At 41.7% G+C, this 22260-nt stretch overlaps 1 protein-coding gene across 1 annotated transcript; it reads right to left on the bottom strand.

Annotated features, from left to right (window-relative positions):
* Positions 1 to 711: 711 nt before the first annotated feature.
* afg1lb (AFG1 like ATPase b) lies at positions 712 to 21729 on the bottom strand. Its single transcript, XM_079180826.1, has 10 exons — positions 21639 to 21729; positions 21254 to 21381; positions 17442 to 17541; positions 14634 to 14692; positions 5822 to 5904; positions 4951 to 5021; positions 4464 to 4564; positions 3520 to 3660; positions 2081 to 2188; positions 712 to 1717 (listed from the first exon to the last, which is right to left on the bottom strand). The coding sequence occupies exons 1-10, from the start codon at positions 21724 to 21726 to the stop codon at positions 1571 to 1573; spliced, it is 1026 nt and encodes a 341-aa protein (XP_079036952.1). The 5' UTR covers positions 21727 to 21729; the 3' UTR covers positions 712 to 1570.
* Positions 21730 to 22260: the final 531 nt, after the last annotated feature.

The raw sequence follows: 22260 nt of genomic DNA, 5'->3' as shown, positions 1-22260 counted from the left end.
GAATCATCCAATTAAGACAATCATAAAGCGCGGTGGCCATCGCTGTTTGTGTCTGATGTTTCCCCCAAACAGCAAAATGCTCTGATTGGATTAGGGGCCTAGGCATAGGGGGTGATTGATTTTCCTTTAATTGAGAGTTATGGTGGGATAGACTTGGGGCCTTGTTACCGACTCAAGCGTTTTTTAATGATACACATCATGCTCATGCATCCGTGCACACACCTGCATACTGAGCCAATTACTGTCCCTTAAATATAATGCGATTTTATAGTTACTCTGGTGTGTTTGCACTTTAGTTGCTTGGTGCAAACACAGTATCTTCTATAATGCTCTTGGATTGGATGCTGTAGGTGCTGCTCGCTGTTCTGACTGTAGTTGTGATGGGCTGGTCCAGGCTGGAATGGTGCACTAGAATGACCTCATCTTTAGATGGACGCAATAACAAACCTTGTAGCAATTGGTTGCCCTCTGCTGCCACCTACAGGCACTCAGGAAGAACTTCCACAACAACATATCTGCCCTTTAATTGTAACTATAAATGAAAAACTCGGAAGGTGTTTATAGTTTGTCCGTTGTCCTTTCAATTATATTACTGCTTAAATGTTGTGGTCTTTTTCATATGAATTTGAAATCATAAAAAACACAGAAATGAACATACCTTTACCTTTATATCAAATTGTGTAATATCAAATATGTTTGCATGGCTCCAGGATTTATTTATTTTTTGTACCATGACATAGAAATAAAAGTAGAAGAGGCTCCTCAGATGCAAAAGAATACATTTCATTCAGTGTGCCAAAAGCCAAATGTGACAATTTTGTCAACTTTTACACTTAAAACATACATTTACTTTTTGTAACTGAAGTGGTGTTTTTGTGTCCGTCTTTTGTGCATTTCGTGTGAATGTGCACGCTTTAAAATCAGATTGGACTGTTGATCTTATCTACACACCTGCATGACACCACATATTGAAAAGTCTGTAGTCAAACCCTCTTGGTAAAGACCAAAATCAAGATTTGGAATCTGGAATACATCAATGTCAATCTAACAGCTACTGGGCTTCATGGGTGGAATATATGGATTAATATCATGCATAACATTTTAAATTCATACCAGATTTTATACAGAAACTGCACAGAGACCAATATTGTTCTTAAAAACAGGAACGGCTTGAGAATTGTTTAACCCTTCTCACATTCGCCCACTAGAGGGAGGTAGCCAACTACTCTGAGGGACACTTTGTCTCTCTGAAGTGAGCGCCTGTTTGCCTTGTGGTTCACACATGTTGGGGAGGTTTCCATATTCTTGAAAGTAAATAGTCCACAAGGGGGAGAGAGCACACCTCTTAGAAGAGGACCAAACAGTAAAACCGTATAACACACATGCATGAGATGAAGGGAAGTCAGATCAAAATCAAAAACAGGTATCGAGTTTTGTTATACATTTACTGCGGATATCAAGTCTTTTCTTTTTCTGCTAATTCTGAACTTCTCTTGAGTAGTGTCAGTAGTTAGTGAGGTACTGTGTTGTCTGGAGGTATACATGTTTATCAGGCGGTCAGCAGCGGATGTTAGGTGTTCATGGCTTTCTTGCTGTGACTGCGGTCTCCTTTCATCCAGTATGACTCGGTTTGCATCTCCATCAGTCTGGAGACGGTCCTCTGGAAGGCAAAGATCTCCTCCTCGGCTGTGAACAGTGTGAGGCGCTCGGCTGCCTCCTGAAGAGAGGAGCCAACACCAAGGTTAACGGCTGATTAACTCGAATCCAACGAAAACATTAAAGTTATTTTGGTTAGAGAAACAGGATTAAGTCTGCAGAAGGTTGGTTGTTTGATTCCTGGACATGCAGGACCAATCTGTGTGAGAGCAAGACCATCTTCACACTCACTATGTGTCATGAAAACGTAAAAAAAGAAAAACTGTATTGTGGATGAAAAACATCCCTTAACACCTAATTCTCCAAGTTCGTTTGACTTGTATCCTTCTTGCAGTACTATGAGGTGAACTGAACTATCATTTAATGAGTAATCATATTTAGATTTTCATTCATTGCTGATAGGAAGAGTTGGTTATAGTTTTACCCCGCTGAGGCCCAGGTCATCCAGCAGTTGTCTGTCCCTCTCGTCGTCCCCTCCAGTGTGGACAAACAGCCGTTCTAAAGGAGAAGCTGCCAGCAGCACCACTCTCACCTGGGACACAAAGGGGAATAAAAGAGACACAGGAATGTCCACTTTATTTATGAAGGTTACGTCCTCTATTATTAATGATTGAGTGATCAATATTAAATGAGAGCAGTTAACCCATTCATTCATTGCCTCCTTAAAATGACAGTACTTGTATTTCTGGTCAATTTGATGTGTTGTATTGCATCCCTTAGAGGATTTATGTACATATTGACTTTATCTTGCAAAATCAAATATAGAGTATATATATATATACAGTTTATAGGAAGTGAGCCAATATGAGGCTGGCTTCTAACTAAAGACTGTAGTGGTTATATAATGCAGTAATAGTACTTTTTGCAGTGAATAGTGTAGTGATTTACTACTTCAATTTCGTGAATGGTTGTCTGTCGCTATGTGTGATAGTCTGGTGACCTGTCCAGGGCGTACCCTGTTTTCGCCCAATGTCACCTGAGATCGGCTCCAGTGACCCTGAACAGGATAAGCGGTTACGGATAATGGATGGATGGGGAGAGAGAGATGGACAATGACATAGAACAAAACTCCCCAGCCCGATGCACCGTCACATTGGGCACGTTGTGTTTAATGGTCGGCGCTTAGATCCCTTAGCCACCAGGGTGTGAAGGGCCTGCAGTGATGTTAGCAGCCCATTTTCCTGATACTGGCAAGGCTGTTGAATGAAGGTTGGGACAAGGTCTTGAGCTATGGGGTATAGCATGCACAGTGTAACTGCAGCTGCGATGTTGGAGAGTTACAGCAGACGGCGCTAGAAATAAAGGGATGGTGTTGTTCAGAGTGGTGATGGGGGGCACTGTCATCTCCACAGTCTTAAGAGCGTTCAGCTCCATGTTGTTCTGATCGCACCACAGGGCCAGCTGTTCAACCTACCATCTGTATGCAGACGTGTCACCGTTCCAGATGAGGTCGATGACCGTTGTGTCGTTGTGTCTTTCAGGAATTTACCAGACGGGCCTCCTCAGGTGCAGTCGTTGGTGTAAAGGGAAAACAGCAGTGGGGGAGCGCACACATCCTTAGGGGGTTCCCAGTGCTGATTGTCTGGGTGCTGGATGTGATTTTCATGAGCCTCACTTGCTGGCACAGTGAGCTGGGTGAATTTGCAAAAAACGCAACACCGAGGCTGCCATCCAAAGCACCATCTTGATCAACATCCTCTCAATTGAAGTGTGCATTGCACTCGGAATAATATAGAAATACAAAATCGCTGCGACACCACTTTCTTGAGCTTCAAACCTTCACACATTAATGCATTTGTGATATGATTTATTGCTTTTGTCTACTTTAAGCCCAATTTTAGTTTTTCCAATTAGATGGAGCACCTTGTTGTCGTAGAAGTTGTCTATGAGGGTGGTGAAGCGTCTGGCCTGGTCCTTCAGGGTCAGTGTCAGAATGGGAACATGGCGAATGAATACGGTGTCAAAGAGACGTGCCATTTCCAGGTAGTCACTGGCACCCATGGGCTGCAAAACAAGTGAGCATGTTACATGAGCTTCTAAACTACAGCAGCACATCACAAAACGGAGAGTAAATAGTTTCAGTATAGCACACATGCACGGCACCCTTGTAGAGACACACACACACACACACACTATGAAAAAATGTCAACTGTATGATGGGGCACCTTGTGCAAAAGGCTCAGGCTGATGTTCAGTCCCCGTCCTTGGTTCTTTGCCATTCAGGATGATTGCTCTCAAAATGAAAGTGGACATGCCTACATACAGTATATAGTCAGATGGAAGAGGAAGCCTTGAAGCTTAGATGCCTGAAAAAGCTCACCGCTGTCCATCAGGCTTGAGACTTTACACACACTGCTTTATTTGAGGCACAACAGGCTCAACTATTCACTAAATCGTCAATAGACTGCTTTTTGACATTGAGCAGAAAATAGGACTGAGATTGAGGGAAGGTGATTCAGTTTGAGAGCATTGGCTTGGACAATAAGTACACAGAGGTGGGAAGAAACGGAATAATAAAGAGGCAAGAGAAGTGCTTTGAATTTGAGCAGTTTTGATTAGTGGTGAGTGGATCTTGTGTGTGAGAATGAATTGTGTGTGCGTGTGTGTGTGTGTGTGTGTGAGTAAAATCTGTGCTCCCCTCCTGCATTGTAACTATACTTTTAACTAGTCATTTATGTTGTCTTTTTCTTATATTTGTTGTAAACACGTTGAGAAAAATGATATATGTAGCTAAATATGGTGATTATCAGTTTCTCTTTTACAATTACAGAATTATAAGACAAATCACACCAGGATAAAACACTCACTCTGGCACACAGCTCATCAAAACTACAGTCAGCGATGGAGCCACAGGTCTTTTCCAGAGTCACGTCTCTGCCCAGAACTGTGAGCACCCGAGGGCCTGTAACTACGGGAACACACACCCAAAGATGTAACTGATCCTCATATGATACAGCTTTTATCATCACATTTACAGTTGAATGGTAGTAAAAAAAAAAGTCTACTGAGAAATTAATCCATTTTAGACAACAGAAGTCAAATCCTCCTCATTTCAACTTATTAACTTACAAAGCAGATTTCTCTACACTGTGTCCACAAGTGCTATTAAAAGAGAGTTTTTAGATAAAATAATACAAGAAAAAAACCTTATATTCATTGGATTATGCTATATGTTTACTATCACTCAATAAGGTTTATGCCAAAAGTGTTATCATGCAGCATCAGTTTAAATTATTTACACGGGGCATACAGTATACACAATTTAAAGACGGTGTTCCCCTTTAACTTCCTTACCACTCTTTTGTCTTAAGGCCAGCTCCTCAAACAGCACATCCAAGAAGGCCTCCGCACCAGGCTCCCCCGTGCTGAACAAGACACACAGGCAACAAAACAGAGAAGACAAAATAGGAAATGAAATTAATAATGGTGAAGTGGCCACATCAAACGATGGCAGAAAGGAGTGCACCGGAGGGTGGGTACTTAGCTTTTCACTCCATCGGTAAAAAATAGAGGATGTTAGGCTCTAAACCTGAGCATTAGCCTGTGAATGCACGCCAAATGTGATTGTAAAGTGTGCGTGTTTGTGCTTGTGTTTTAACTCGATGTAAAAGCGTGTGTTGTGTTCTATTTACATACAGTGAAAAGACGAAAGCACTTGAAAGCTCCAATACAGCGATGAGCAACAGCAGTGCCATTCATACCTTTTTTTTGTCTGCGTGTGTATGTGTTCCTAGCAGCGTATATGTAATGACGAAAATAGAAAACTAGCTTTTAAAGCTCTACCATTTCCTCATATTCTATTGATTCCTCTTTCCTTCTTTCCATGGAACATTCATGGTAATGAAGGTCTTTATAAATCTCCCAGTTTGTTTCTCCTCATTTATCCATCTGTTTTCTCTTTCTGTCCTTTAAAAAAAGAAAAATCAAGCTTGATGATGTGCAAAAACATATTCCTGAGTGTGTGTGTGTGTGTATGTGAATGCTTGTGTGCATGTTGTGGATGCAGGTTAATGTTGACTCTTTACCAGATATTCGCACAGCCTTAGAGCTGAGTTGGACTGCAGAACAAATGTGACCATTATTAGTGTGTGTGTGTGTGTGTGTGTGTGTGTGTGTGTGTGTGTGTGTGTGTGTGTGTGTGTGCGTGCGTGTGTGTGTGTATTACAGGGAGTAGAGCTTCCCCGCACCAGCGTTGTCCAGCCTCCTGTAGTCGATCCCAGAGTCTAGGCAGATGGTGTGGCAGTACTCCTGCACAAACATAAACACACAGCATACGATAGAATGAATGAAAAGTCCCTCAACGGTCAAATATTCAAAGTAGGCCAGTTTATGTTTAAAGTGAAAAACCTTTCAAAATTCTGTATTTTTAATGTAGTGGCAAAACGTAACAGTAGGGTTATAATTATACTATTATAACCTAAATAAAAATTAGATATTTTAGGATACACTTGCACACTATAGTTAGATTTTTGATTTGTTTTCTTTTAGGAGTAGGTTATAGTTTCTTTAAATGATAAATACTCTTTGTTTATTCTGTCGGAGCTACAGCGTATTCTTAATACTTTGCGACTTCCCGACCTCGCCTGTGGTACTCAGCTGTAAACCCATTGGTTCCCACTGAAGATGGACATCTTGAAAAACAGGTCACAAATATTTACTGTAGTCTCATTTATAAAGAAAAGGCTAAATCATTTCCTAAAACAGCTGCAGACTGTATTCGTTACTAAACTCAAACACATGTAATAATGCATTTGTTAGGCTGCGGATTCCTTTTTGCTAACAAGTATTTACAGCAGCAGAACAGTGTACGTGTGATTGACGCAGATAAACTACAGTGTGTGTGTGTGTGTGTGTGTGTGTGTGTGTGTGTGTGTGTGTGTGTATTGATGTGTTTTCAATTGTTTTTGTTCAACAGTGGAGCTCTATGGCACAGAGGAATATAAAATATCAGGCTTTTGTTACAGAGACTACCTGTAGGTATACGATCAATTTGGTCTTTTCATATGGGCAGGAAATATTAGGAAATAAGCAATACCACCAACTTGTCCTTTTAAGTAGTTTGTGTAAATTCAGTATGGCATCAAATTTCCTTAAAATGTAGTGATTTCAAATTCAGTTTTAGAGGTTTTTCAGATTTTGGATTAGGGTTTCTCGTTTTTATTTTTTATTTTTTCATTTCTTGTAGTAATATATATTTAAAAACTTTGTAATCTAACTAAATACAATGTGTGAGAAGTATTGAAAATATAGAAAGGAAATACTGAAATTGTGTACCATATAAATGGAATAAACCTCAGGAGGCTAGATGCTATTTTTTCAGTCCAGATTGATCATCTCATTGAAATCTCTGAGATAACAGAGTTTGTGCGGAGGTGTCCATTTAGTTATTCTTCCCATGCGATGCTATAGTATGTGCCAACATTATAACAGTTCTGTACTGCTCATCTGTCACGGACAAAGAGCAAATATGAAACAAGTGAACAATTTAATCAGCAGGGCAACACAGAAGGCAGGAGACATCTTCCTCTCCTCTGACAGCGCCGGGGTTTTGTGACACTTCTTCATGGTTTATTGAGCCGCTCTATTGTTCCTGCAGCTATTCAAGTGTGTTACAGCAAGGGTTGAACTTGTGATGCAGAGTTCAAACTTTTCCAGATAGTGTAAAACGTCAACAGGATTCATGTCAGGGAGTGCACCACAAACTATAATCATCATCTCCACCATTCTATCAAAGAAAAGAAAGGAATTGCATATCATCCCATCCAAGCCATTGCCGGCTGACTGAGTATTCACCGACAGCTCAGGGAAATTATGAAATCAGTGAATTTCTACCACTGGCCCCCTTAAGCTGCAGGATAATTAGTAATCATCACAAAGCAAGGGGACGGAAATACTCTATTCTTCTCCGCTGTCAACTTTTTATCTCCATGTCCGCTCACACAAACGGGGTTCCCACTCTGAGCCAATTGGCTGAATCAGGCTTAATAACAACCTGACAAACTCGCCCTCCCCCATGCACAAAAGGGAGGTGTCATTTCATCAACCTACTGTGACCCCACCAACGGGTAAATAGTCCCTCCAAAATGGAAAAAAAAAAGAAGAAAAAAAACTTGTCACTATCGCCGCCACATCATTAACGTCTCAGTTTGTCTTTTCTCCTGCCATCTTCCACTCCCTCCCTTTATCAACCGTCTCTACCTGTGCTAAAGGCGGCGGATGCATTTTGCTTGGCGGAGAAGCGGAGGTACAAATAAGAGAGAGGAAAGAAGGGAGGAATGGAAACACAATCAGTGGTGATGATTCCATTGGTTATTTATAATCAGATAAGGCTGAGGCCTTTGCGGGTCATTACTTGATTATCCATCTTGAGGGGATTGTCAAGTTCTCACTCCTCCAAGATTTCATCCGCCTACACATTGTGGACTCCCCCCTCCTCCATCACGCTCCTCTCACAGACTCAAATCCTCGTCAGGCTACTTGGCCACTTACAGTCTCATCTCCCACTTAGCTTATTCTGTATATCGTGCTGGACAGCTGGACAACAACAATCTGATGTATAAGATATATATATATATATATACACATACATACATACATACATTTATGTTAAAGTCATTATTTCTCTGTCACTCTGTTTAGTTGACCTACGTAAAATCTAAACATCGCTCAGTATGTTCACTTACTCTAAATTACATATATGCTTAATTAACAAAATATCATGGATACTATTAATGCCAAAATACTGGGGTATTAGTGAGGCAAAATTAGTTGGCATAAGGGATCTGTTTTTATATTACAATGGTCAAATTACCAATTCCAATTCCTTCTATATGTGACAGCATCTCTGACCTTCCTTTGTGAGGACTTTTGTTGTTGCACAAAGACTTTCCTGTCTCAGCATTGGCTCAAAACAAATAATAGCAAAGTTGAACTGCAGTGCAATTGAAGTCATATTGTGTCTTCATTTTAAACGGTTAGAGGAATAATTGATGAGTTGATCAACGTAACATTAATTGACAGCAATTTTATAATTGACTAATTGTCATTTATCAAGTAAAAATGGCCCAAAAATATTCAATGTTCCTGGACCCGTGGGAAAACTGCAGTGGAAACTGGCTAGTTTACTTGTTTCTGCTTCTCAAAAGGATCTAAAATATGATGATAGTAAATGGAATATATATTGGGTTTTTGAAGCGATCTGTAGTTGTCACGTTGGGCATTTGTGAGGTGCATTTCTTAATTATCGTCAAACTCAACTCTTAATAAAACAAAAAAAGTTGACAGATTAAATTGATAAAAGAAGTAAATCAATAGTTGCTGGTTTAATTTTCACCATGAGTCATCCCATAATATTAGCTTTTTGTACTAGCGGTGTGAAAACTAGTCCCACATGTAGCCGACCCACAGGAAAGCAGCATGAAAGCAGCGGCGCTGCAAATTAAGAGTTCCACTACTTGCTCGGGTGCATTCACAAACTCCCGGACACAAGAGGGGAGGGAGAGACTGAAGAGAGAGAGATGACAGACATGAGAATCAGAGTCTCTTTAGAAGAAAGTCACCCAAACACATGTAGCTCCAATCATGTCATTGTCCAATCTGTCCACTGCTCTCTCTGGACAGCCGTTTAGCATAAAAACAGAGTGGCTTTTTTTTTTTTTTTTTTTTTTTTGGTCGCTGCCTCCCCTCTGCGCCCGCTCCCTCTACGCCATATCTTTCTCTATCCTTTACTCCTCAAAAAGTTGCTTTTGAGTTTTTCAAAGAGCGCGGTGCTATTGAGCTGCAACAAAAGCCAAGGATAGCTGACTATTGGGCCCTGATGAGGTCCACTCCCTCATTACCCAGCAGCAGAAAACATTTGATGCTTTTTTTGTTTGGCCCAGAGAATTGACCAGGCCTCAAAGAAATGCGGGGTGGGAAGGCTGAAAAAGAGACGAAGGGGGGGGGGGGGGGGGGGGGGGGGGAGAGGGAGGAGGGGAAAGGTTGTCGTCCATTCAACCGTGTGTGTCTTACAGCCTTGTGTGGAGGGACAGAAGAAAAGAGGGAGGGAGGGATGGAGGGGTCGAGAGAGAGAGAGAGAGAGAGACGGGGGAGAAAAGAGAGAAAGCTTAAAACACTGCCTTTATGCTGGCAAGTTGTGGACGACTCTTCTGACATCAAAGTGTTTTCAGTAACTGGGGAGCTGCTGTGTGTGTGTGAGTGTGTGTGAGAGTGTGTGAGTGGGGGTGTATCTGGTGATTTTATTCATTCTTTGGCAGTCGGGGGGGGGGGGGGTACGTGACAATGTGAACACCCTAATTACACCTAATGATCTATTCCCTTAAAGTGTGACCGCCTTGGGCCAGCGATGGTTTGTTCTGAGGGGTCGTTCTCACAACCTCCCCCTGCCTCGGCTGCTCCTCTTGGGGAAACATCTTTTGAGTTGTAGGCCCCACCTTTCGTGATCCAGGACCCCACTGGACCCCCCACCCTCAACCCCTCTCCAGCTCTGATGAGGCCCAAAACCAAACCGCTCCAAATCTCTGTGGAGTCTGTGCTACCCGCACCTGGCCAACAGAGGCTCCATGCGTTGGGAGCAACACACTATCTGGAGATCGCTTTTGATCTGAAATAGTTTCATCTAGTAGAACATCAACTCACCAGACTTCTTCACCAGTTCAGCATTTCACTCCTATAACGATGGACTGTTTAAAAATGCAGCAGAACTAAAGATAGTATCTCTTTAATTCCACGCTGTCCTTGTCGAAACAACCTGCCGCCTACACTACCCACAATGCAACGTGACTGCCAACAGTTCTGTTGGAAATAGTTATAGTAGCGGCTAATGTAGAGCCGCTAGCCTCCAGCAGACATGAGCACCTCCAGATCTTTTTCATTTTAAAGCTCATCAGGCCCAAACGCACGCGTTGATAAAGTACACCTATTGTTTTAAATGGCTGAACACCAAAAGCGTATGAGGCGCATCAAACTGCTTTGATCTTGTTTCAATTTTGGAGGTTGAAATGACGACCCATGCAGCGACCAGACCCCAGTTTATTTTGTAGTCGCAGTAATGGTTTGGAGAGAGCTGAAAGCCCCCAGGGGATGTTATTTTATTATAATATTAATAATAATAATACTGTCGCTTTCACCGGTTAAGAAGATAAATGGCGGCGGCATTAATCCGGTGTCACTACTTGGCATAAATTGTGTTTTATTACTTGATGGTTGGTTTCTGTACTCAGCCAAAGATTGTTTATGAGCTTCATTCTGTAACAACACTGTACAACAGAGAGATACATCTTCTATCTAGCGAAGCGCGTGATGTCAATTAACTCTGTTAATTAAGTGATTATCTTTACTATCTTCACTACGCTATTTAATAATGTGCACTTTAAATCTGTTTAAATCTGATTTGTGTTTTAGTCTGCCACTATTATTCATTTCATGTAAATGACTCTGGTGTTGAATCTTGGATTTTTTTATGTGAAGCAGTTTGACTTTTACCATATACAGTTGTCTTGCCTTCTGTGAGCACTAATATCACCAACAATGTATTACTGAGGTATAAGAACCTGCTTGTGCTCCAGTAAACAAGTTACCATATCGTCATAAAAAGAGCACCTCTTTGCATTCATAACATCTAAAAAACGTTCGTCTTTTCATCTTCATGATGTTACAAATTTGAAAACAAGGCAGAACATCTAGAGGCGAGCGGGTTGATCAAGAGTCGAACAGAGGCTGAGCTGTAGAAATGGTTTTAAATATACATGTTAATGAAGTTAAGTGACGGCGACATTTCTGAATTAAGTGTTGCCTGCAGATTGCAGGTGGTCTGCTTTACAAATGAACACATACTAGACAGAATAATGCACCTGTGTATGCATGCATGCTGGATCAGACACATTTCACGTGCACACACTTATAATAAACCGGTGGAAAACATCCGTTAGGCAGCAGGTAAGGTGATCGATTCAAAATTAGGCGAGAAATACAGAGCCGGAATTAATTCCTTGAGTTCAAAAGGAGAAAAATGAATTTGTTCTTTTTAGTAATTGTTCAGTTTTGTAGAAGCGAGACACTAATATGAAAAAAGTGAGGTACGCCCTCGAGGCATACGGTGAGTGGCACTGCCCTGCCATTAAATGCTCTGGAAGACAATGAGAGTCATCAAACATCCATTTGATTTGAACTGGCAGGCTGCCGGCTCTTCACAGGCAGTCCTTCTCACCAAGGTCTTCACTGGAGGACCACAGCCCTCTCATTCTTCATTTTTCTTTCTCTATCGTCCCGTTTTTATATATATATTTATTTTTTCTCTCATCAGCAACTGCACAGCACACACAGCAGCAATTATTAACAATGACACACAAAAAGAGAGAAGGAGAGGGGATCAAAAGAAGGGTTAAAAACAGCCGGAAACACAGAGATACTCAAAGTTGCCTCAGGGTTGTTGTCATGTTTTCCTCCCCTCGGTAGCATTGTAAAGTCACTATTCTGCTACCAAAATACAGAGACCTGACCTTGGGTAAGTAAAGCCAGCGAGCAGAGAGAGATAGTAATAGAATAAAGAGCGGGGATGGAGGGCTCGAGAGAGGATGGGCGATGAGAAGTGGAGTGGAGAGGGAGGACAGTTTGTGAGAGAGAAAGAGTGTCTTGGTTACAATACTGGCAGTATCCATTAAAAAAAAAGCCCTTAAACCCTGTATTTTTCAGAACTCTGAGCTTTGCCATGGCTACAAAGAAAAAGAAGCCTTAACAACTGAATAGGTTTTTCTGATGTAGTCTACAGAGACACTAAAAGGACAAGAAATTACAAATGACTGAGTGGATGGAAAAACTAGAAAACATACTAAAAATCGAAAAAGCAGTCAAAGACTTTTAGTTTCAGGGAAGTTATATGCGTTCCATGTCTGGCAAGTTGATCTACTAGAAAGTTTTTACTTGATATAATGATTTGATCTTTGCTTATTTGTAAGACAAGGAAGCTGGATAACTTGGGGGGTGTTTGAGGGGAAAAGGGGGTCCCAACTAATCAGAAGTCAATAGTTAAATAAAGACGTCAACCCAGGCGGACAGAAGCGATGGATTAACCTCTTCCACTCCAGCTCAGGTGATAGGGAGGAGAGGTCAGAGGCTATTTTTTATTTTTTAACACCCTCATTCACTCCCTCTCCCGCTATAGAAACACACTCAGGCACGCACATACGAGAGCGAGCTGCATCAGGGAGGAGGACCCGCACCACCGGGCACTGCAAGCATTAATTCAATCTATCAAGGGTCAGCTAGTTAGCAGCGTGACCTCGCTAAAACACGCTTTAACTTCACAGAACGGTCTGCTATAGAGGGCGCCGTGCAACCCCGAAAAACCCCCGACCCCAAAAACCAGATGGCCTCACAAAGGGGAACATGGAACCCTGAAAGAGAGGAGGTAGTACGGGGGCAGAGAGGGACAACAGGCATTCAGGACCTTGATAAGGGTGGATTAGAGAGGGCAAGGGTGCTGCCGGAAGAGTGGGTGGGGAGCAGGGTGACTCCAAGGCCTCCCCGGTTGCAGTGCGTTTACGTTTGTATGTGTGTGTGTGTGTGTGTGTGTGTGTGTGTGTGTGTTTAAAGATACGGTGGAGCTCTGGTGGCCGAGAAACTGGCATTACAGATCAATTACAGACCATGTAGATTTTGTTAAAGCACCTGCGTTGCGCTTTACTGCCATTATTTTCTTATTTTGTACACAACAGCACTCACAGTGAGGTTTGTGATGTAACTGGTAACAGGTACATGTGATGGGTGCATTCTAATCTTGCAACAACATACTTATTATAAATAAAACCAGATAAAGTATTACTCTTACCAGATGTGATGCTGTGCTAAACTTATTTTTGCGCTGTAGGTTGATTTATGTAAAAATGTTGCTTTCTAAGTAATGCGAAGAACTTTTTAATTCATTTTGTACTGTATATTTATTTACCATATTAATGACTAGTACATATTAAGTACCATTATAGCAGTGATATTTTGTTTAGGGAATATTCTAACCCAAGACCGATATACCAATATGTTGGTAGGGCTATAACTATTGTGTTTATACAATTCTAATACCAGTGTTTGATAAACATGTTTACATGTGTCTATTATCTATAAAAAGTAATGAGAGTTTGAAAACTGTTTGCCTCATCAAGCCATGAATTTCAAGTAGCACTTTGAGTGAACTTCAGTCACAAGAGTGTTTTTCTGCTCCATTATATCGGCTGTGAGTGTAATTCAGCCAGACCTTTGCTGAGAACTTACAAGTCTGTATGTAAAGTGTAGTCTGCACATACATTAGGTTGTGTTTTTTTCTTATGAATAGTCTAAATATAGATCGTACATTTGTGGCCTGACACACTACAGTTGGACATTGCTTGCCATTACTATTTAATTTAGACTAAATACCAATAAAAGGTGCAAGAATGCTGCCCTCCTCTGTTGCAAAATGCATGACAAGAAATTATCATGCAATTATTTATGATCATGATCACTCCAAACACATCAATGATCATCTGAGATGCAGGCAGGATAATGGTGCTACCTGCTTAAATTGCAAAGTAGATTTTTCGCTGGAAATGCTAACCACCGCATCGCTCCTCTCCTCTCCTCTCGCCCCCCCCCCCCCCCCCCCTTACTTTTGAAATGCAAGCAGTCTGGGTCAGTCACTCAGCTCATCCGCCCGTCTCTCATTCACATTACCTGTGCTCCCTCACGCTCTTTCCATCTCCCCCTACCTTTCTCTCTGTGAGTCTTTCACCGTGCCCTGGTATGATCAAAGACAGCTTTGTGACACTGTGCGAGGCATCCAGGAAGCAGAAAACATCAAACCACTAAAGAGCAACTTGCAAAACAAGACGGACACGGAGGGATGAGGCGCACACGCAAGTGTGTGTGTGTGTGTGTGTGTGTGTGTGTTTGTGATAAACAAATGAATTAATTAACAAGACAAGAGAGAGGGATGACTTTGTCTCTACCTTTAGCACGTCGATGAAAGGTAGGAAGGTGTCCCTCTGAAGTCCGTTTTTGTACAGATCTGAAAGAGGAGGGAGGGCTTGTATTAGAGCTGCTGTTTAGCCTCCTAATAATGTCATTCCCTCGCCGCAGATTGGCAGATAAAGTGGCTTTTGATGAACTGAAGGATGGGTGGGGAGGCACGACAAAAGGACTGGGACCAGGAGAGAAAAATGGATTTCTCTACCGGCAGCGGCAGCAACATAAAATTCATTACATTCCCAAACAATGGTGGCGAGAGAAAGGACTGTCGCCTTTTCAGCGCGGACAATGTCCACAGCAGCTCTCTGAATAGATGTTTCAATTAGCTCGGCTGGAACAAATTACATCTGAAGTAGCATCCCTGATAGACAGATAAAACAGATAGGGATTCACACACAAACACGGACAAAGACACACACCCACAGACACATGGCGAGGCTTAATCTTTCTCCAGCTGCGAACGTAAACAAGCAGTTGATGTTGATGTTTGGGCTTGAGCTTATTACAGTAGCCTTGGACCCGACGCACTCGCTAAGTAACTCCTATACTGTGATGGACTGTGCCGTCTATGAGACTTATTGCCAAGGAATAGTTAAATACTTTGGGACAAAACCTTATTTGCATCGTTGGCGAGTTGTTTTATTTAGGAGACCGCTTTCATGTCTGTACAGTAAATAGGAAGTTGGAGAAAGAGGACAGTTAGCTTAGCTTAGCACAAACACTGAAAAAAAGGTGTAAATAGGTATAAGTTACCTCTAAATTCACTAATTAACATGTTATATATTGTGTGTTAATCTGCTAAATCATACCATGTGCCAATTATTTTTCATTTTAAAGGACTATTTATAATATTGTATGGTTGATTGCTAGAGATATATGTAACCAATGCTGCTGACAAGGACACTTATTACTTGTTAAATTACTAAATAATTTAATGGACTCAAGTCCTTTAATGTAAACTGCATGTGATCCACTGCACTGAGGGGGTTCCACTCCAAAAGAACACACCATTTATCCATCTAACCCTCGTCAATCTCATTAAACTCCTTCAGTGTATAAAAACAATAAAACACTACTTTAGCCGTTCTAACAAAATCCTCTTTTCTAAATATCCCCTCCAAACACATCTAGGGCTGTTTGATACCAGGATCTCCACATCAATAAAGATGGAAAATGTATGCCTTTCATGTCCAGTTGTCTCTTATGGCTTTCAGTGTTCCATTAACCATGTAATTAATACCAAGTAGCCTCTCTATCAAGTTTGCATGGTTTGGCGCTTTGTTCTTAATAGCTAGTAAATATCAGAGACAGCGTCTTTGTCTACGAGAGCCATCTTGCTGCCATCCACTTCCTACCCACTCAAGACTTTGAGACATCAACGTCTTCCCCGAGAAAGAAAGACGTCAGATAGCACATCGTGCATTTATCTCCACCTTGATCGCCGCCTTGCTCATTCTTCCGCCAACCTTGCTCCACTGGCAGTAAATGCAACATCAAAGCTTGTTTAAAGGTTGTTGTCAGGGTCTCTATAAGTGAGAGCTGTTTCAAATGTTCCTCACCTTTTCCTCTGATTGTTTGCTGTTAACAGGACGTAGGTGTGGGTGGGTCTTGTAAAGCACAATTAATCCTTGCTGGAGTATTAAGTGAACATTGAGTGAATAATAGATGTATAGGTGAATAATGTGCTGGTTCAAGAGGAAGCGAGGCAAACATTGATGTTCCAGGAATAGTACTTACTATTTCAGCTGCAGATAGACGGTGTATTGTGTCATTAAGAGGACCTTCAGGCATTGTTACCTCCTCCAAGGAGGTTATGTTTTTGGTTTGTTTGTTTGTTAGCAGGATTACGGAAAAAACTACTGGCCTGATTTTTATGAATATTGGTGGAAGGGTGTAACATGGGCCAATAAAACACCGATTACATTTTAGAGCAGATTGGCCTTGGCGGAGGTCTGCGCTCTCAGAGGGCCCTTCCAGATTGACAATGTTTCACTGTCAGTCTGAGCTGAGCTTTCTATAGAAGATAGAGTTGCTTTCAATATTGAAGTGGTAAAAGCTGACAAGTCTCGGCAGTAAGCCGTTGCCAAACGCTTCTCCAACATACCATGCTCAATGTTATTATGATTTATAAGTCACATAATGAACTGATGTACTGCAACTCAAGAAACTGGGAACAACTTCAGAGACCACCTGGATGAAGGTATGTTAAAAGTATTTTGGGTTGTCCACTAATCTGAAGATCGGCTGTTTGATCCCCGGTTCTTCCAGTCCGCATGTCAAAGTGTCCTCGGGCAAGATGCTGAACCCCAGAATGCCTTCGAAGGCTCTGGCCATCGGTGTGCGAGTGTGTGTGAATGAGCATTAGTTTACATCCTGATGACGGCTTGCACCTTGTGAATGTTGGCATGTAGCGTAAAACGCTTTGAGTAGTCGGGAGACTAGAAAGGCGCTCGATTAAATGCAAGTCCATATTTGAACGTTATTTTTCACAAATTCTGCAACATTATGTAAATGTGTTATTTGTTCCTGCAATGAGTAGAATTTCATATTTGCTGTCGTTACTATTACTGCTGTGGTAGTTTCTGTAACAAAGATGCTCCTTTACTTTTACAACTTGAAAAGAAAAGAGTGCTACGACAGTGTTACTCTGATGACAGCAATCTTGCACTAAACCATCCTACCTGTTAACTGAACTGTGTGTTTGGTAACAAGAATATAATTAATAAACAGTAGCTAAAAGCACACATAAAAAGGTACAATGAATGTGCTTAAGACACGAGTCGTCGTACCATCAGGGGGTCTGTTGGAAGTGGCCACCACCACCACTCCGGTCTTCAACAGCGTCTCAAAGAGCTGCTTCAGGATCATGGCATCGGCAATGTCGGTCACCTGACAGAACAGAACCAGAGAAGAAGAGAGACATTCATGAACTGTATATTGTACCTTTTCGAGCCACAACACGTGTGTGTGTGCGTGTGCCTCTCAGGTTAAACCATGCCATCAACACTCCATGTTGATTAGGGTCATTCAGGTGTGCTCATTCAATCCTTTGTGTCTGGTCATGCCCATTCACACTGACACGCATCCACGCACAGGCCTACACATACACATACACATACACACACCTAAACCACTTGAAGTGACTGCAAATGGTCATGAAGGTCATGAAGGCTTTCTGCTGAGGACAAGTAGCTGAGACAAGGCAGCGCGGACGTGAGAACGACTGAACGCAAGCAAGAAAACGAAGAAGGAAAGTGATGAAGATGGAGCAATGTGAATCCAGACTGGGGTCACGATGGCAGTCAAAGCTTTTATCCAAATGACCACATAAAAGGTGTGTGTTGTATGAACTACACAAGGCTGTCATACATAAATCCAATTCAACTGTCCACTGCCTTTTTCATCTACATTATTTCAGTCCACAATAAACAGTGGACGACAACACTGAAGCAAGGACGTTCATGAGTCGCTGGCCGCTACATGAAGAGCTCTGACCTTTCTAGTAGTGATCCAGTGCTCTCACTTTTGTTTGTTCTCTCTCTCTCTCTTTCACCTCTGTTGTTCTTTTGCACAGTAGTCAAAGCAGCAAGTACATCGTATAACACGACAGATTAAACATGATGTATGATACGAGATGGGTATATTGTAAAAGAATAGAATTAACTGCATGCTAATTGTCATGTATATTAAAAGACATAAATAAATAAAGTTTGATTCCAATATGACACACAAATAAACTAACCTTCCTTTAGAAAGTACAAAGACATTTTGAGGAGAAACATTTCACAGAATACCATCCATATTTTAAGTAAATTGAGATACATTACATAGCTATTATCTTAAAGAAAGGACATGAAACCTCTTAAGAACTGGGATGTCTTGAATAAAAAAGGAAGACTTCTGTCCCGCCCTCTCCTTTTACTCCCTCTTACCTACTTTCCTGTACATAACAGGCACTCCTGATGGCCATACCCATGGCATATGCCTCTTTTCATCCTCTGGAGAGTCTTCTGCTTTTGCATATTAGCCCCACTGCCCTTGCCAATACTTGATTAACATTTGTGTTAAAGCCTTGATTTCGCTAAGGAGAGGTGGCTGGGGGCATCAAATTAGTGTGTGTGTGAGTGATTGTGTGTGCGGGTAATGAGAATCAACAGAAAGCCAAGGCTCTGTGTTTCTCTGAAGGGGCCCCCATTTCCTCCGACCGCAGGATTTTATTTTCATTTCAAAAGAATCATTTAAAAATGACCTTTTATACAACCTGGATTTGTTTATTCATGTGCCCTCAACATGGGCATAGTATGAGGGGCAATATTGATTGCTGAATGAGTCGGGGGAGAGGGAAAGAGAATGGGTACCCACAGAATGAGAAAAGGTGGAGGGGACTGATGTAGCACTTGTGGAACACAAAAATAATGGCGCAATCTCCGTCAGCCAATGCCGATATTTAAATGAGCATCCAATTACTCAAGCGGCTGTCAGTTTACAGCGAGGCACACGGGTGCCAAATTAAACCTCTTTTGATGTTACACCTCTTTATGTACACAACCTATGAGCAATTTCACCGAGGCTGCACAGCGACTGAGGCCCTGAGACAATGACGCTCAAGCGTTTTCTTCTCACTCTTCGCCTTACTTCCTCGCTCTCTTCCCATCTTTCCATCTCGGACCTCTCAATGGCGAGTATTCATTAGGGGAGCCGGGTGGGGGCTGTAAAAGGAGGGAGGGGGGCTACAAATTACTGATAATGGCACGGCGCTAATGAAGAGAATGGAGAAATGTCATTAGCATTTAAGAGGATAAGATCCATCTGACCCGCCGCCGCCAGTCGCTTTCTAGCTCCACTCACTTAAGGAAGCGGGAGAGTGCGACTGATAGCCATGCAAATGAGGCTCTGGGTGAGTGGAGGAGGATGCTGATTGGTATAGGCTCCCACCCACCCCCCCGACACCCCCCACCCACCCCAACTCTCCCAACCTCGCAACCTCTTGTTTATGCATCACAAACAACGTGCACATGTCTGCTTGTTTCCCCTCCCATTCACCGGTAGCAACAGTCGACACGCGAAAACAGCAAAGCTGGCGACAGCAAACAAAACAAATCAATGAGAATGCACAAACAGCGCCGCAGTTTAAAATGTGAAAGACGGGTGGATGAAAGGAGCAGCTCTTGATCCTCACAGATGCATAGAGAGTGATTAGAGAGAGCAAGCGCACCTTCTGTGACCCTTGACCTGCTGGCATTAACTGTAATGATATCGGTAAGAGGGACGACATTGTGCTGCTAACAGATGTGTTTGGCTGGCTAATGATGAAGACAGAAGCACACATCTTCCTCTACTCAGTGAATGGCTAACTACCTTACAGAGAAGACAGAGAGCTTCAGTCGTGGCTCTCTCCTTTGACACCAGAGAGCAAAATGATGTTGAAGTTCTGCAGCACTAATGGCTCACAGTGCCTCTCAGTTCTGTAAATCCAGTTTTCAAAAACTATGGGTGACTTGGTTTTAATGGTTCGGGAGCAAACTAACGGTGTGAGAGCATAAACAAGCAACAGGAGCAGATCATTGACTCAACTGACTGCTGCAGTTTCAACGCAGTGACAAGGAAATGTTATACATCAATACATGTGACATTCTCGATGTATTTACCGCTACTGTATTAGTACCATAGTAAGGAGAGAGAAGGTTTCATCGCTACTGGAAGTCATTTACAATTATGTTATATTCAAAAAGGCCACTAGGTGTCCCCAGTTCTGTTTTTGTGGGGGTATCAAGGTCTGAAGCATCCAGTTGTTCAGACAGGAAAGACGCTGGCTTTAAATGAACACGAATAGATTGAACACTCACTTCTTAACTCAGAATACAAAGAGTGCAAAATGTAACATGTTTTTTTCTGTTTCTGATATAGTAAGAAAGAAAAGTAAACCATAAAGCAGCTACTAAGACGCACAAAAGAAACAAAGTGATAAAACGTCACTCTGTTTCTTTCTTTTTAGATTTCAAAATGATCTGATCTGTGAGTTATACATGCCAGTCTCAATTCCTGTGGCTGCCTACTGATTCTGGCTTTGTGTTTTAATCTGTAACATATCTGCTGTCGGCTCGCCTTTCCCCTCAGTGCAATGTACAAATAATGACTTCAGACTGTCTGTTTATCTGGAACATTATTTGACATATTAAGTTTTAAGTTTGAATGTTTGTGCAGCATCATGGTCATTTCTTTTCTAATTCTTTAATCCTTTAAAATGATATTATATATCCCATACACACAATATGCTCCAAAAGACGTATTTACCTTAAATCATTGGCACATTTTAAAGACTATATTTATTTAATCATCCCAGCCAATTGGTATTATTTTTTTTTACTAAAACCTTCCTAAGCATCAGCATGACATTTGTATATAGAGTTGTACTAGCAGTATATTTAATAGTATCACTCATTACTCAGTACTAGTGTCAGAGTAGTACTGAGTAATCAAATGTATGCAGTTGATATATGGTTTGCTATACTTGCAAATAATGTTCAAGCAGGTTTTAGGAACACACACACACACACACACACACACACACACACACACACACAGTAACAAACTCGCTCACCTGAAACTCATCAAAACACAACAGGCAAGTTTCCTTGCTGATCTCCATGGCAACCGGTGATATGGGGTCGTAGGTGAACATTTTCCCTAGCTCGCGTTTTGGCAGGCTTTGTTTCCTCCGATGGATCCCTTTAAGCAGTACACAAACGTCAGGCACATCTTAAAGCACACCTGCATCGGCAACCCCAAAACCCCCAATGACAATACTGAATAAAGCGGTAATTTCACTTGTATGCATAATGGTAGACAATTAGCAGGAGGGCTTCAGGACAAACACAGGGATATAAATATAGGATCTCCAGCGCTCGAGGAGTCATTAACTTCCAGAAAGTCAAGCCAGCAAATCTTCAGCAGTTAGCGCTGTGGAGTGGGAGGATAATACGTACTTTTGTGGATGTCCAGCATGAAGCCATTGAAGTGGACTCTCTTTTTACGAGTGTTCTCCACGTGGGAATAAAACATATCCATGAGCATGGTCTTCCCTGTGCCTGAGAGGGATTAAAGAAAAAGCAATTATTCTAACTTCTTGTAGAATTTAGCACCATAGAAAAAAAAATACTGCGGTAATATTTATTTCTTTTGTGATCCTACCAACATCTCCGTAGATGTAGAAGCCTTTGGGTGATGGTGGAGAGGGTTCCTCCTTTTGGGGAGAAAGAGGAAAAATGAGGATGTGACTAAAGTATGTTTGCTCTACATCAAATCTTTTAACAGCTGCTTGTCATCGTAAACAATAATGCACAGCAGTTAACCATAAATCACTCCAAAATGAATTCCTGATCAACAAAGCACAAAACACTATAGCTGGTGACCTACATAAACTTCGTTATATTCATTAACATAAAAGACTTATCCATCGTTTAATAAACAAAGTATGCTGAGGCATTAAGCCACCACTACAGTGTGAGGTTTCACATTCTCCAGACTAGCCCACTGCAGGGGAGGAAGACAAAGGGGATCTAATCAACAAGACAAGCCAGGGTTCCCACGAAAGAAAAGCATCATCAG

Source organism: Pholis gunnellus (assembly GCF_910591455.1).
Source record: "Pholis gunnellus genome assembly, chromosome: 19".
NCBI lineage: Eukaryota > Metazoa > Chordata > Actinopteri > Perciformes > Pholidae > Pholis > Pholis gunnellus.
Note: the sequence above shows the minus strand (reverse complement) of the source record. Positions and strands in the feature narration are given on the sequence as shown.

Bases quoted from the DNA above. Each gene is read 5' to 3' on its own strand.
- afg1lb (XM_079180826.1), bottom strand. From the start codon at position 21,726: ATGCTCATGGATATGTTTTATTCCCACGTGGAGAACACTCGTAAAAAG. The intron at 21,382-21,638 runs GTACGTATTATC...TACTGCTTAAAG, and splicing joins CATGCTGGACATCCACAAAA to GGATCCATCGGAGGAAACAA. The intron at 5,022-5,821 runs GTAATACACACA...TGTCTTGTTCAG, and splicing joins GCGGGGAAGCTCTACTCCCT to CACGGGGGAGCCTGGTGCGG.